Source organism: Euprymna scolopes, chromosome 2 (genome assembly GCF_053919585.1).
Source record: "Euprymna scolopes isolate OS-2025 chromosome 2, ASM5391958v1, whole genome shotgun sequence".
Taxonomy (NCBI): Eukaryota; Metazoa; Mollusca; class Cephalopoda; order Sepiida; family Sepiolidae; genus Euprymna; species Euprymna scolopes.
The window spans coordinates 103,074,877-103,091,328 of NC_136483.1; the positions used below are offsets into that span (position 1 = coordinate 103,074,877).

The 16,452-nt window shown below is 34.7% G+C and overlaps 1 protein-coding gene across 4 annotated transcripts in view; it reads right to left on the bottom strand.

Annotated features, from left to right (window-relative positions):
* Positions 1-16,452, bottom strand: part of LOC145293703 (ubiquitin-associated and SH3 domain-containing protein B-like) — a 425,494-nt gene that overhangs the window by 16,627 nt on the left and 392,415 nt on the right. For all 4 annotated transcript variants that reach the window (XM_080140136.1, XM_080140145.1, XM_080140162.1 and 1 more), the window contains 4 exons: positions 15,476-15,645; positions 13,821-14,032; positions 13,431-13,530; positions 279-414 (listed from right to left, as the gene is read on the bottom strand). In XM_080140136.1, the coding sequence (XP_079996262.1) occupies positions 279-414; positions 13,431-13,530; positions 13,821-14,032; positions 15,476-15,645 (618 nt within the window). The remainder of the gene's footprint in view (positions 1-278; positions 415-13,430; positions 13,531-13,820; positions 14,033-15,475; positions 15,646-16,452) is intronic.

Consider the following 16,452-nt stretch of genomic DNA (forward strand, 5'->3'; position numbering starts at 1 on the left):
CCAGGAATTAAAAAAAAAAAGAAGGAATTGGATAGTATATTTTCTTCTTTTCTCCAGTCGAAAACAGAACTGACCTATTTTAACACAGACTGTTTATTATTGTTTTGGGGTTGTGCTGGACAACATAGAAACAGTTCAGGAGATTAAATTTTACTTAATGTTGATAACAGAAATAAAATAAGAAACATTTATGAGTAGAATTTCAACCAGTAGTAAAATTATAATGCATTGAGTGTATTCCATATAGAACAGTAAGAAATCATTTGGTAGGTTTTTACCAGCAGAATTAAAGCAGGAGTCAACCCAATCTCTCCCTAAGGCAAAGTCACAACGTTCTCCATGTCGCATTACAAACAAATGCCGTGGTTCTCTTGGTGTGTTCTTACATTCATCTGTCTTTTTCGTTTTCAGCACCTGAAAAACACAAAATGATATTTCTGAAGAAATAGTTCTTGCGAACGGCAATCACGTCTACGTCTATAAAGAAAAGATAAAATAAAAATGGCTAACTCTGTGAAATCATCTATATAATATGCACCTTACTTGGTTCACATGCTACGCTTTGAAAAAGGTCAAATACAATTTTTGAAGGCCAAAAAGGGTCAAATTCGTAAAATTTGGCTTTAAAAAGGTCAAATCTGGACAAAAATGAGAATTATCTCCCTTTGATGTAGCCTCGTTTTCGAATATAATTATAATATTAATATATGATCATTGTTGTAATGACGTGAGAAAGGAACTTGTAGTAAGCTCGACGTGTAGTGGTTCTTTATCGAAGAAAGAACTTAGTGACAAAAAGAGAACATTCGAAAGAAACAGGGCAAAATAAAAGAACATTGTCAAGAGGTGCTGGATTGAAAGAGTAAATTAAAAATTTTCTTTTATGAGTACAATGCGATTTTATTATTTGTATTGAACTAAGTAGCAGAATATTACTTTCCGAGAATTTATTAGTACTTATTAATTCATCTCCCTTGGGTCAGGTCTATATTTAAAAATACAATGGAAAAAAATGGGTTTTATTGGTTTTTCTGTTCAAAAAACTTTTTTTTTTTGCGCTAGTCATAAATATTTGTTGATTCTGTGGCATTTCCACGGGCTCTACTAATCTATAAAATAATATGCTATTTGTACATCCATCATCATCTTTCAAACACATTAAACAAAAAATAAGATTAAGTCTAATTAGCAAAGATTAATGATCAATAATTCATCTAATGTCGCTAAGGTAAACGATTCAAACTTTTCTCAAATCAAATTATGCTGCCCTGTCAGCTAAAACAGTACAATCTTACTGATGCAATTCTCCATCTATATAAAATCCAGGTATGTCAAGGATGGAGTACTACTGCCACATCTGGGCAGGAGCTGCTAAAAACAGCCTATCCTGCCTTGACGGAGTAAAAATAGATTTTGTGGCTTAGTGGAGGATGCCCTTTTCTCTTCCCTGCAACCTCTCTCCCACATAAGAGACGTTGCGAGCCTGTCTTTGTTATATCGTTATTTCCATGGCAAGTGCTCGTCTGAGCTCCAATCTCTGGTCCTCCCCGTCAATCTTTCATGATAAACACCCATCTAGCTGAAACCACTGTCAATAATTTTCCCCACACTTTATTTGTGCCTAAATCAAAACGTAGATTCCATGAACAAAGCTTCTTTCTTTGTTCCGTTTGCCTGTTTCCCACCTGACTACAGCTTGGATGTCTTCAAATCCAACATAAACAAATTTCTGATAAACCGCCCCCTTAAGTAAGATGCTTTATCAAATCTCCAATACTAATGATTACTACGATACTATCACATTGATTACTGTACATGCAATAACCCTTATCCCTGAATGGCTTCTGGGCCTTGATAAGTGGTGACCACCATGTAAAAAAAACCATAAAGAGCAGTTGTGTGTGTGTGTGTGTTGTAAGTCCTGCTAAAAGTAGAAAACTACAAAACAAAGACCTACAAAGTTGGTATATTCTTGATCAGTGTTCCCCGGGATTAATAATATCTAAAATGTTAAAAATAAATTATTCATTCAGGGCAGAGTTTTATCTGGGGTGGGGGGTGGGAGTCGTCTTCTCAGTGTTATTATGTACTAATTTGAAAAGAAACTGCGAACTCATTCCTAGAGGAATCTATTATATAAAAGGCAACTGTATGTTTGTGTGCGTGTTTGTGTATCCAGCTAAAAATAAAAAATAGGAAACAGACCACCATAAATATGGTATTGTTGGAATCGTCAATCCTTCAGATAGGTAATATCGAAGATTCAGAAAAAGAAAAATTTTTTTTTACTTTAATGACTGCAAAATCTGATGGTGGCGGTAGTGATGGGGGTCACGTAAAATCGTCTCTTTCTAAATGATTTTAACATTTGCGCACGTGTGAACACCTTGGTCGATTGGGTTAGAAGATTAGCTCATAACTATTAGTTTTTAGGTTCACCCACCCCCATATTATGACGCACATTTTTGTTTTCTTTTGCATTTAAACGAGGTTAAAATATTTAAAAAATATTTTTTGTTTTGTACTTTGTTATTTATTTGGCATTCTTTTTTTTTTTATCGGCAGTTAATTAAAATAAAGCAAAAATCGTTTTTATGTCGAGGGTTACGCAAATCACAATTTTAAAAACTTTTTCTGAATTCTAAAAAAATTTCTATTTTGTTAGTTTTAAAATAGAATTAATTTCAATTTGCTTTATTTTCATGTCTTTTTTTTCTCTCTATCTTTCAAAGAGACATAACACAAAAAGTAATTTTTAATACATAAAAACGTTTATTTTTGGCTAAAAAATAATTCTATTTTTTTATTTTTTAAATTGAATTATTTTCAGTTTGTCTTGTTTTTAATTTTTTTTTATAAAAAAAAATGGGTGCTTCTACATTATTGGGACGACATTTTGTAGTAGATAAATGGAGTTTTCAGATAAAAAAAAAAACAATAATTTCAACTAATTTTTTTTGTCAATTCTAATAAGTTACAATAGTAACTTCCAAATTATGCAGTCAATATTACTAAATTATCAAAAAAAAAAAAAACAACTTTAATCATGTTAGCAGATGAAAAATTGCTGCCATCTTTGTTTAATTCAAACAGAAAATCAAAATTACCTCTATTGTGTTTTATGATCGTGTTCATCAAGTTCTATTTTTTATTTTCTTTAATAAAATTTTTTTCTACCTTATCAATTTTGGTAATTTTTGGATATAATTATCTTAAAAATATAAAGAATCTATAGATACGATTGTTTTCATGTGAAATTCAGTTTTACAATTTTCGAAAATCTTGTCCTAATTCTGTAGAAGCACCAAAAAATGAAATTTACGGACTATAAAGTAACACGGTCATTGTAACGGACCGTACAGAGGCAGCATTTAACAAATTCGCTTAAACTAGTATATAGTCATCAAAAAGTGCTCCAATATCCTGAGAATAGCTTAATCTCATTGTATCCCTCCTGCCAAAATATCTAGTGGGGAGGTGGTCAGGTACTTATTGTTTTTGGCTGATTGTATTTTCATGTTTTTGTCCGTTTATTTTTTTTAGTAGGATTATTGTATCTTTTGTTTTTGAAATTGTTACATTTAAGTAGAGTTATCACCCTACCCCCCTCTATATACTTGGATATGTAGGGGGTATTGTTCACAATGTAATTGATATATAGTAATGAAAACATGCTTAATATTCTTAGTATATCAAGTGCGTCCAAACGGATCTTCATTTCTTCTATTTATTATTTGTGAACCAGAGCAATGCCGAGTATCCCTGCTAGTCTATTACATAAAGAAGAGCTGCCTGTTGGTATGTGTGTTCAGCTACAGAGGACTGGACTGAGTGAAGGAAAAAAAAAAAAGGTTTGAAGAGAAGAAGGGGAAAACAGAAAGTTTTAATAGAAAAAGGTTACTCGTTTGGGCCGAGCTATGCTGGATAGCCCTGCTAGTTTTAAATACATTTTAAAAAGTTAGCTTGAAGGATGATTTACAGTGGTGGATGTTGGCATTCGTGGTAGTTAATTATTTGTAATTAATTATGCGTCAACATTGCTGAAAAATGCTGCTAAGGCAGCTAAGAAAGATGGGTGATGACAGATAATGGGAAGAAAAAGGAAAGCTTGAGAAATTGGATGATCATTGCAGACGCTAGTAATTTTTTTTCCATGTGTTGGCCAGATTAAGTTTTCCCAGCCTAGACACCGGCCAGAGCCCTCATTATCGACACTCTTATAGAAAAGTCACTTTGTATGTGTGAGTTTCCTTCTAATAGGTTCCGAAATGGCTGAGCCTATCTTTTGAAAATTTCATACAAAGCTAATTTATATGTCTGGCAGTGTTCTTAGATATGTTTTGTACAGAAAGTCATCCAATAAGTAGCAAAAATTCTTTTCTCTCTTATAGATAAAAAAAGAATTTTTACAGGGGGAATATTTTACGTTACAACTGCCAAGGAAAATAATAAAACCTCGACAAATCATTTCTTCTTAAACTCCCCCCCACGATTTATTGTCATCTGGAGATATAGCTCATTGGTAGAGCATTCAACTACAAAGCAAATGATTCCCTGTTCAAGCCCAGGTGTGCTTCGCCATTTTATTTTTTTCTTATTAATGAGTTCAATTTACGATAAAATAAGAGGCACCATTTAAAATTGCTGCAAATCATTTCTTTGCATATCTTAAAACTAAACATCAATCAGAAGTGATTTTTTCCAGGGCATTCATCGTCAAGCCCAAATATCAGCTGACATGATATTGTAAACAAACACAGACGGAATTTGGTGAATAACAATATCATTATCACTTCCTTTTTTATTGCAAATTAGTCCACCAAGCAAATTATTCTTCGTGATATATAAATAATCAATAGAGGATTGATTCTATAATAATACATACACAATCTGCATAAATTAAACTATCGTGTTTAAGCGTATTGTACAACCGAGCAATACTGGGCGGCTAGCTAGTAGACTATACATATGTACTTAGACATTCATATATGCTACAGATATATTCAACTACTGATCTTTATTCATTTATTAATCTGTGGTTAGCAGTATGGAATTCATTTTATAAAAAAAAGTGATTAAAAAGCAATTGTAAGAACTAAAAAAATATTAAATAACAATTACATTATAATACACTCAGTTACTCCATGTTTGTACATACGTTATCACCTTTCACACACATTAAAAAAAAAAATGAGATCATCCAATCAGCACAGACTGGTGATTAAAAAAATCTGACTTTTACCTATTATAAAATGAATTGTTCTAAAATCAAATTTTGTTGTCCAATTAATCAAATCAGTATAATTTTAAACAAATACATTTCATGCAATAACATTCGTTTTTACTGATTTGAAGAATGTTTAGCTGACAATTTTTATGGTTAGAAGGTCGTAAATATTTATTGTTTTAAAAAGAATTGAAATTGCTACAAGTTTAAATAAATAAAAAAAATGACATAACAAATTAAAAAAATAATTGCAACTTCTCTCTCAATTTTCAGACTTCGTAATCATGCTTTTATTTTCTTTTAAAGTTGATAAGTGCTTTTTCCTCTGATGAGTTAAGAGCGGAATAAATTCAAGAATTGACATAATTGCATGAATGATTCTACGCTACAAAACAGGTGCTGTCAAGCATAGTGCATGTTAACATATTTAAAGAAATAAACAGTAAGATGGTCAATATCTTGAAATTTGGAATATAGACTTTTGTCATTTATTTGTATATGCTCTGTAGTTACATTGAGCTTCATAAATTAAAGGATTGGTATGAATAAAAGCTGAAATATAATTGGAAAAAACATATTTCCCCATATATATATATATATATATACATATATACACACACACACACACAAGGGGTGTGCAATAAGTAATGCCCTTGACCCACTCCCAGTTGCCTGATCTAGCTGAAATTTTGCATGTGCATGATTTATATCTCTATGGGTTATGTGGCAAATTACAGCTCTGAACTAATTGTGGTTTCTGTTTTACAGGTGTTTGAACTGAGTCAGGTGTGAAATGGAGCCTGTTGAATGTCGAGCAGTGATCCGGTTTTTGTATTTGAAAGGATGCACACCACAGGAGACTTGATGAAATGAAAGAAACTTATGGTGATAATGCCCCATCATATGACCTTGTAAAACGCTGGCATCGTGAATTCAAACATGGCCGGAAGTCTGTGGAAACAGCTCCCAGCCCTGGTTGCCCCCCCCCTTCTGCCATTGATGAGGCATCTGTCCGTCAAGTTGAGGCTGCCATTTTGGAAGATTGGCGCATTACTATTCGCCAAATAGCCCAAGATGTCAAGATTAGTACAGGATCTGTGGAAACTATCATTCATGACCATTTGCATATACATAAAGTGTCTGCCAGATGGATTGCCAGGTTGCTAACACCATTCCAGAAGCGAGAATGCGTCGAGTGCTCGAGGATGAATTTGGCGATGTGCCAAGAAGATAAGTCAAAGTTTTTCAAAAGACTGATTACACAGGATGAAACCTGGGTCCATCACTATGATCCAGAGACCAAAGCCCAGTCAATGCAGTGGAAGCACTTGGACTCACCACCTCCAAAGAAAGCAAGGGTGCAGACCTCCGCTGGCAAGGTCATGCTCACAGTCTTCTGGGACCAGAACGGAGTAGTGATGACAGATTTCTTGGCAAAGAGTACCACAATTACAGGAGCCTATTATGTTTCACTTTTGAGGAAATTAAGGGAAGCTATCAAAATCAAGAGGCGGGGCAAGATCAGCAAAGGTACCCTCCTCCTGCAGGACAACGCTCTGGTCCACAACTCGCATTTCGCCAGATCAGAAGCACGGGTGTGTGGTTATGAAATCTTTCCCCATCCTCCTTACACTCCTGACCTTGCACCCTCTGACTTTCACCTCTTTCCAGCCATGAAGTTGTTTTTGAAAGGAAAGCGTTTCCCAGATGATGCAGCCTTGATTTCTGAAGTCATGTCGTGGTTGGAGGACCAACCTGGGGTGTTCTACAAAAATGGTCTCCAGAGCTTTTTCTTTTTTTTTTTACACAGTGATCATCACTTATCAAGGCCCGGAAGCCACTCAGGGATAAGGGTTATTGCAAGTACATTACGTTAGTGTGGAGATTTGATGAAATGTTTACTTAAGGGGGCAGTTCATTAGGAATTTGTTAACGTTGGACTTGAAGACATCCAAGTTGTAGTCAGGTGGGAAGCAGGCAGACGGAACAGAGTTCCACAGGCGTGCAGTTCTAAGAAAGAAGCTTTGTTCATGGAATCCACGTTTTGATTTAGGCACAGATAAAGAGTGGGGGAAATTTTTGACAGTGGATTCAGCTAGACGGGTGTTTTTCGTGAAAGATTGGCGAGGGGGGGACCAGAGATTGGAGCTCAGACGAGCACCTGCCATGGCAATAACGATAAAACAAGGATAGGCTCGCAACGTCTCTTCTGTGGGAGAGAGGTTGCAGGGAAGAGAAAAGGGCATCCCCCACTAAGCCACAAAGTCTATTTTGTACTCTGTCAAGGCAGGATAGGCTGTTTTTAGCAGCTCCTGCCCAGATATGTCAACAGTATTCCATCCTTGGACGTACTTGGCTTTTATATAGATAGAGAATTGCATCAGTAGTGAGATATCTTCTGGAGCAGTAGAAGGATCCCACCATCTTTCCAGCGACCTTGGCAACAGACTTGATGTACGTGTTCCATTTCAGATCAGGAGTAAAGGTCAAACCCAGAAGCTTGTCAAAACATGGGGCCTCACCCAGACGAGAGCCATCCATCCCAATTGATGCCAGATGGGGATCAGAGCGTTGATGATGTAAGGATAGGAGTTTGGTTTTGGATGCATTAAAGGTAACCAGCTACGTCTTCCCCCACTGAACCATGCGCTCGAGATCAGAGGAGAGAGAATCAGAGAGAACTTTGTCATTTACAGCCTTTGATGTGTTGCCGTAGATGGTCGTGTCATCAGCATAGATGTCAACGAATGATTTAAGTATGTGTTTAGGGAGATCATTGATGTAGATCAGGAAGAGAGTTGGGCCCAGGATTGACCCCTGAGGGACTCCAGAATTTATATTGCAGGCCTCCGATTTTTGTCCATCTACCACTACTTTTATGAGCCTATCGGAGAGAAATGATTTAATGATTGAGAAAACATTTCCAGTTATACCGTAGCTGGAAATCTTGTGAAGTAGACCCTTATGCCATACCTTGTCGAAGGTCTTTGATATGTCAAGAGCAATTGCCCTAGAAAGGAAGCCTTTGTCAAGAGATTCACTAATCCTGTGGGATATAACCGTCAGCACATCTGCGGTAGATCTTGCAGAGCGGAAACCATATTGTGTGTCACTAAGAAGGTTGTTCCTGCATCAAACGATAGGAGAAATGCATAACTCTGGGTGATTCCTATGCAGAGAAAGACTAATAACTGTGCCAAATTTCGTTGCTCTACTGCTAGGGGAAGTGGGTCAGGGGCATTACTTATTGCACGCCCCCTCATATAAAATGAACATTATATTTCTCTTTGTCTATCTGTTTGTCCATCTTTTTTTCAGAAACTACTGGACCAATCTGGTTGAAATTTTGTATGGAACTTCATTATGATAAGGTGCAGCGAACTAAGCATTATGGTATCCGTTTGATGCAGTGTTAAGGATTAATAGTGATTAGTCATCACAATACCAAATTTACTCCAGAAGTTTTCTCAGAAACTACTGGACTAATCTGGCAGGAATTTTATATGCACCTTTGTTATGATAAGGTGCAGCAAACCAAGTATCATAGTATCTGTTTGATACAGTTAGATTAATTGGGATTAGTATTTAATACAAAAATGAGCACAGACATAACCATATCATTTTGGCATAAAATATTAATTCTATAATAATTGGTTGAAATATAATTTAAAAAACAGAAATACGAAAATAGGGTGATTCATAAATTCCATGGCAAACGGAAAATAATTAAACAAAAAAACTTGGAAGAAAGGGGTGAAGGTAGATTCATCTGCTTGATCAGATTCGAAATGTATTCATATACACAGACACACACATATATATATATATATATTAAACAGTGTATTCACTGTCTGAAGAGAGGTTGTTTTGGAATATTTTCGAATGACATGTTTGAAATTGCCCGAATAGTTGTGAAACAATTGTAACGAATATGAAAATACACAACTTGATGTTCTTAATGTGATTTTGTGAAAATATTATATGAATGCTCGAATATAAAAACTGATAACCTTGAAGTTAATTAATTGAGTCAATTTAGTTTGACTTAAATTTTATTGGTATATGAGCAATTATTAAATTTTGATATATTTTAATATTAAAATTTTGGTTAAAAAAAAAAAAAAAAATTATAATGCATATATATATATATATATCCATAATATAAAGCTGAATGTGTGTGTGTGTGTGTGTGTGTGTCTGGTCATGAATAGGCTCCTATATGGTTGACTATTTTAAAAAACTGATTACATATAATGATAGATGTATCGAGACACAGGAATGAGCATGTTTGATCTGGCAGAACGGTGGTTCATTAAAATTGTGGGGTCTGCGTTCATGCCTGGCCTCCATAGAATGGAAATAGGCACAAACTTTAATAACGATTTTTCTTATATATCTGCGGAAGTTTATTTTGGTAATTATGTTTCAGTTTGAAGAAATATGGTATAATAAAATTATGGGGTGTTCGTTTGCACCTGACCTCCATAGAATGGAAATATGTCACAAACTTTAACAAGGTTTTTAATATAGATCCACAGAATATTGTGATAAGTGTTTCAGTGTGAACAGGTATGGTATAATAAATGTCAGAAACATCGCTCATGGAATGTGAGGATTAAAGGACGAAATAAGGATAGCGAGAGTCATGCAGCTCTCGAAAGTAAACTGAAGATCAACTTTTTACATGCATCTCAAAATGCGAGATGAATCTACTGATGATGGTGACAGCTGTCTTTGTTAAGTGTAAGTGGGTTATATAAAAATAGCTTAGAGTTTGGAATGCAAATCCGGGTTTCCATTTGGAATTCAAGGCCATGTTTGTTTTGACAGTTTTTGGTTTATAGAAAATGAGTAGATAAAATGTGTAAAGTAAAAATTGTAAAACAAAATAATCAGATTTCATTAAATACTATCAGCCGATTGGAAAATGATGGCAGAATCCTGCACTTGGCTCTGGCAGGGAACTTACTATCGGCATCAGCAATAAAAAACATAAAATTCTTTTTGTTTTCGAGTGCTCATTTGTGATGACTAGGGCTATGACAACAGCATATTCTTTTCATTGTTTTGACTCTCGAGTATATATCCAACAAAGTTAGATATAGTTAATCAACCGAGAACCACATCACTCTATATAAAAGCACATAAGATATCAATGGATACACACTCGAGAGTCAAAACAATAAAACGAACATGCTGTTGTCCTAGCTTTAGTGATGACACATACAGAATAATGAATTATCTCCCTTGCAATAAATCATTTTTTTTTTGTATAAGTTTTAAAAATGTTCAAACAGAAAAAGACAAAGAAAAACTTAAATGACTTCACGCCATCCTAGGCAACGCCTTATAGGTACACTAGTTTTAAATAAAAACATTTTTTTTTGTTGTGCATACGTTTTATTATTTGAAATCTGGGACTGAAATGACTTTCATTTTATTGATGACTAGCAGGTGGTCGAGTGTTGCCCAGTCGTAAAATATGCATAAATATTATCTATATATTAATAAGATAGCGTGTGTGTTATTTATTTTTGTGTTATACTTACATCCGAGCGACCATTCTCCAAAAAATCTGACTCCAAGAATTTTCATGACACTAACCGATTCTTTCTCAAACCTTTAATGCAACTCTGATTCAAACCAGTGCCCAAGAAAGTGGGACCATTTGTCATCATTAGGTGGAGACTCAATGTACAGTAAGAATATCCTTAGATACAAATAGAAATTCTGTTTTTATAGTACTTTTGAAATTTGAGTATGCAAATAAAATACTTTAAATATGTAAAGTTTGCAAAAATATTGATGTGCGTCGTGTAAATTTGATACAAACTTGAAAACATTTGGCTTGCATGCATATCCTTATTTGTTATATATTTCCATATATATATTTACCGTTGCAAAGCGTAGAGGAATTTCATGCCAGATTGTCAACGAAAACCGATACATGGGTGGGTCTTTCTAAAAAAATGTATCTGGCGTTAAGTTTGGAAAGTGGCAGACGTCTCACTGACAAAACATTAAATCAAATTCCTAACAAACTTTAAGCTTCCATTTATTTTACACATTAATCTTTTTAAACTGCCCCACAGATTTACTTACAATAATGAGTGAACGACACCAGTTGAACGGAAAAAAAAAAAAGAAAAAAAAAGAAAGAAAAAAAAAAGAGATCTTCAAAAACGCAACCATTTCTGGGATTTAAAACAATTACTGAATTAAAATCACATCTGGAAGTAAAGAATTACAAATTAGCCTATACCTGCATAAGAGTCAAATATGTCCTAAGATGGAGTACTGTTGACACATCAGGAGGCATCCTTTTCTGCCTTGAAAGAATACAAAACCAACTTTGCCATCTAGCGGGGAAATGTAGATTTCTATTCCCTACAGTCACTTTCTCACAAAAGAGATATTGTTAGTTTTTCTCTGCTCTATTGAATCATCAAATTCTGTCCAATTTCAACCATCATTACCAATCATTACAGTGTTATCTTATCGTTGATTCAACAAACTCATTTACCCTTATCCTCAAGTGGCCTTTGGGCCTTGATAAATGGTCTCTTTAGTTAAAAAAAATAAAAAAAAACGTGATCAAATTAAGCAAAATTTTTTTCAGAGAACTTCATTCCATAATGGATACGTACAATATAACTTTTTGATAATTTTATTTTTTAATGTGTTGATTAAACTGTACAAGTATCGAAAATATCAAATTGCTAGACAAATCCACTGGTTGAAGAAAACAAATATGTGCGGATCTTTATTTTTATTTAATATCACATGTTGAGGAGTTAACAAATGAATCTCCTCAACAATGTTAATACCAATCTGTGAAACTGGCTGTCTACCGGTACAATGTGACCTCAAAAGACAACAAATCCTATTTGACTGCACTATCCAATGCCATTTATGGTTACGAAATCCAGATGAAAAGAGTTGATGTTAAGCCACAATCAACAGGTCCTAAGCACAGTCCCTACCAGGATGGAGACTGCGTATGGATGAAATTTGGAACAGAGTTGAGTAACCAAGATAATTAGTCCACAGTCCATCCTGGTGGATAGGATGCCCCAACATGTGAAGGACCTGTGCCCCTGCTAATCTCATCAGAAGATTCTGACAGTATAACATCTTTGGAGAGTGGGTCAGAGAGTTCGGTATATGACGATGAAACAGATTTGGATGATTTTCATGAGGCAAAAACGGAAGCGCATGCTCTCCAAAAAGCCTCACTTCTATGAAGGATTACCCAATAAAAAGGGCTGCTGCATGGGTGATCATGAGATCAGGGAGGCGTGTGATAATGGTGTGAAAAGTTATTGCAACAAGTGCCCATGGTTGGCTTGTACATATTGTAGAGAAGCACTGGCATTCAAACCTGGAAAACTTCCGATAAAAAAAAAAATAAGACAAATGCAGATTTAGGTGCTGTCAAGGTGGCATTATTAAAAGACTTTCTTTTTTTTTTTTCGTTTTTGGGAAACATTATCTCGTTCATGTGAGTTTGTTGTCAGTTGTAAAGAAGACGAAAAGAAAATTAATTGCAGCTTAGGTGAAGATGCAAGTGAATTGTGGAAGAAAAAAAGCCTCTGGTGCTGGTCAAGTACAACACTCAGAGTTAAGAGTTCTGAACTTTTTTTCTCTGCTTTCAGTAGGTAATCTTTACTGATTAACTGAAATGACTCCACATTTAAACAAAAATATTCCGTTGAATAAAATAACAAAAACAAAGCATCTACTGCAAATAAACGAATTAGTCGCTTGTATTAAAACCTATTTTGTCTTGATGACTTCCCAATCTAGGAATTTTGGAAAGTAGGGAATCATTGCTCAGTTGTTATTCCTCCCAGGTCCATTCTAAAGTGGAGTGGTAATTTAAAGAAATACTTTCTAATTTCACTACTTATCAAGGTTATAAAAGCCACTCAAAGCTAAATGTTAATGAGATGGGTAAATTTTCAGTTGAATGGTTATGAGTATTATGCGTCTGATTGCCAACCAACGGCAAGTTACGACTATTACTTTCCCTTAGAAAACTCTGACAATAGGTTGAATGAAACAATGGCCAGAATATCATATCATGTCATGTCACATAACCATGGATAAAAGTTTATGAACTGCAGATCCAGTCATAGCTTGGGACTAAAGCAAAGAAAAAAAAAAGTAAAATACAGAACGTTATGTTAAAATGATTTCTAACCTTATTAAATTCTTCATCTTGTTCGCCTAACCACAAATTGTCATAATCACCCTCATTCACTCCGTTAAACATATTACTGACTGGAACTACAGGAAGGGATCTGAAAAAAAAAATAAAATAAATAAAATAAAAATGATAGGAAAAATCAGAAATTGTCTTTTCAAAAACATATATATTTTTAAATGGAAATTGCTCCAGTCAAAGCATAAAGCCATTTGATGTAAAAAGCTAAAAAAAAAACCCAAAACATTTGTGAGAAAGTTAAAATGTGTAATTAAAATAGAAAGGAAAAAAAAAAAAATTGGAAGTAAATTTCTGTTGTTCAAAACTGACGTGTTTTTATTTATTAGAGTTTGTGTGATCGAACATGTTAAAACTGATCGGTCTTACTTGTGTAAAGTCCACGTTGACGTCTCTGACGCTCGAGCTGTGCAAGCAATCCGAAACATCCCAATGTTTCCGTTCACAGTGGAGATTCCTTTACACCATCCATTTTTGCTGCCACTGAGTTCGTGCGGATCAGCCAGGATGTAATCACCTTCGAAAATTTCCAGCTCATCATCAACCGTAGGGGATAAGCAGCTGCGAGTTACTTTACGCACCTAACAGAGAAAAAAAAAGAAAACTGCAGTTAAAAATGAATTATTTATCAATTACTAGAGTTTTTACCTTGGTATAATCACATACCACACTAGTTCTTGGTAGATCACTGAAGTTAAGCAACACTGAGCTGGGGGTAATACCAGATGAGTAGCCATTTGGGAATACCAGGCACTGTATGTAAGAGGACATCGACACCTTCCTCCAAGAACCTAATGCCGTCATCTCCCCTGATAGGGATATACATGCAACTGGGGACTGTTTCTGAATTTGATATTCCCATGAAACTTCTTTATATATATAAGAATTATCGTTTGCAAATCTGTCATTCAGTAGAAGAAAATGAGTATCATTATAACCTCAAAAAATAAAACGTTTGTTACTTGTTTTAAGGATTTTGTGCACTTCATTTTCAATCTCCCTCTACTATTTTAAACCTCTTCTATGAAAATCGCTTGTACTTACAGTTTAAATTATTTTTTCAAATTCGTGCAAACTAATGCATTTTTACTTTCATTTTGCTAGTTAATTCCTCTGATGAGAAAAGCCTAAATTTTTCAAACTCCATGGAATAAGAAAAAAAAAAAGATCTTTTTATATTCTTTGCTTAAACATTTGATAAAATAATAATTACATTTTTCCTTTATATACAAGTTCAAACACATACACACACACATATATATATATATATATATATATATTACTTGAAAATGGATAAAGTCAAAGGATGCGTAGTAGCTTTGTGTGCACCATGACAAGATACAAACAGAGTTTTAGTACTTTACTAGATTGAACCTTCAACCGCTAGAAGACTGTCACTCAGAACTGATTGTTAAACAGCGCCTTTAACCATCATAGCAAGAGTCTACACTATAGGCGATAATTATAAATAATATAAATTCTACACTTCTATTCTGTCATGGTTAACAGAACGAGTATATTGCAATATTTTTGGCACTATAAGAGGCCATGACCACAAAGATTTGGGCGGTTATATTTATAATCAGGAGTGAAGAGAATGAACCAATCAGATGGCAGAATTGCTTTATAAATCATATTAAATATTTTTGAATTCTTCAGATTTTTTTTTGTCTTAACACAAGAAACTCACTATACTCTGCTGATCTTGACTGGATTAATTTTATCTGAAAAAGCCTCTCTGACTGAATTGTTGCTGCCATTTTTTTTTCTATTACAACAATGGCTCTACACTCAATCTACTATTGCGGATTAAATAAAGGGTTAAGTTCAAAATTTTGTATAAATTTCAGAGTTGGAAAAGATGTAGCTAAAGCAAGTGAGAGGTTTCATTGGCTGAAAACGTTGCAAAAATAGTGACCAAGATGAGAATAGCAATTTGAATAACACCTAAAAAAGATGTTTTTTTTTGTGGGGGAGGAAGGTAGGAGGTGGGGGTAGGGTGGTAACGAAAAGTTTTTACTTACCTCACATTCTCCTGCGCGCGAGTCTCTAGAATACAATCGCAATTCCCATTTGACGTCGGCATTCAAATCCACTTCTTTGGCAAATTTAAGTAGTCGTTCGTGTTGTTCTTTGTCATATTGGTATGCAAGGGTCATGTGTAATTGCTGACGGTGAGGATCCATTACTACCCCTGGAAGGAAAACCATCAGAATATAAATGAGAGAGGGAAAGAGAGAAGAGAGAGTAAGCGAGAGGAAGGGTGAGAGAGAAAAAAAAAGAGAAAAGATAAAATACTATGATTAGAGAGAGAGAGAGAGAGAGGGTGAGTGGGAAAGAGAGAGAGAGTTGAGAGTGAGAAAACAGAGAGAAGATAAGAATTGAGAGTAAGAGAAAGAGTGGAAAGTGAGAGAAAGGGAGAGAGGAGTAACAAAGAATAAAACTATGTTATGTGTAGAATGGAAGAGAGAATGAGTTCAGAGAGAAAGAATTGAGGGAGAGAGAGAAAGAGAAGAGGGAGTAAGAAAAGATGAGATTATGTTATGAATATCTAAGAATACAAATGTCATTTAACTGAACTTAGCATTAACAAGAATTACAGGTGCTTGTGCAGAATTAAACTGAATTTAAAAAAACATCAAATATACACAAAAATCTGTATGATGTATGCATTCATCATGAAATAAAAATTATCCTCCAAAAATCATTCAATGCAAAATATTTTAAGTTGTCCCTCTGTTTGAATGGAAAAGCAACACAGATTAACCTTACAAATGTTATTGTGGTTCAGAAACTGATGCTTCATACGTTCAAATTGGTTTGCCATCCAAAGTTACAGACGAAACGAGTTCTAAATATTTATAAAAACCTTTTTGATTCCCCACATTCGTCGACATCTATGCAGATGATACTACTATTTATGGCAACACTTCCAAGGCTGACAAAGATCAAGATTTTTCTAATTCTCTCACTTCCAATCTGGAGTGTGTGGTACAATCGC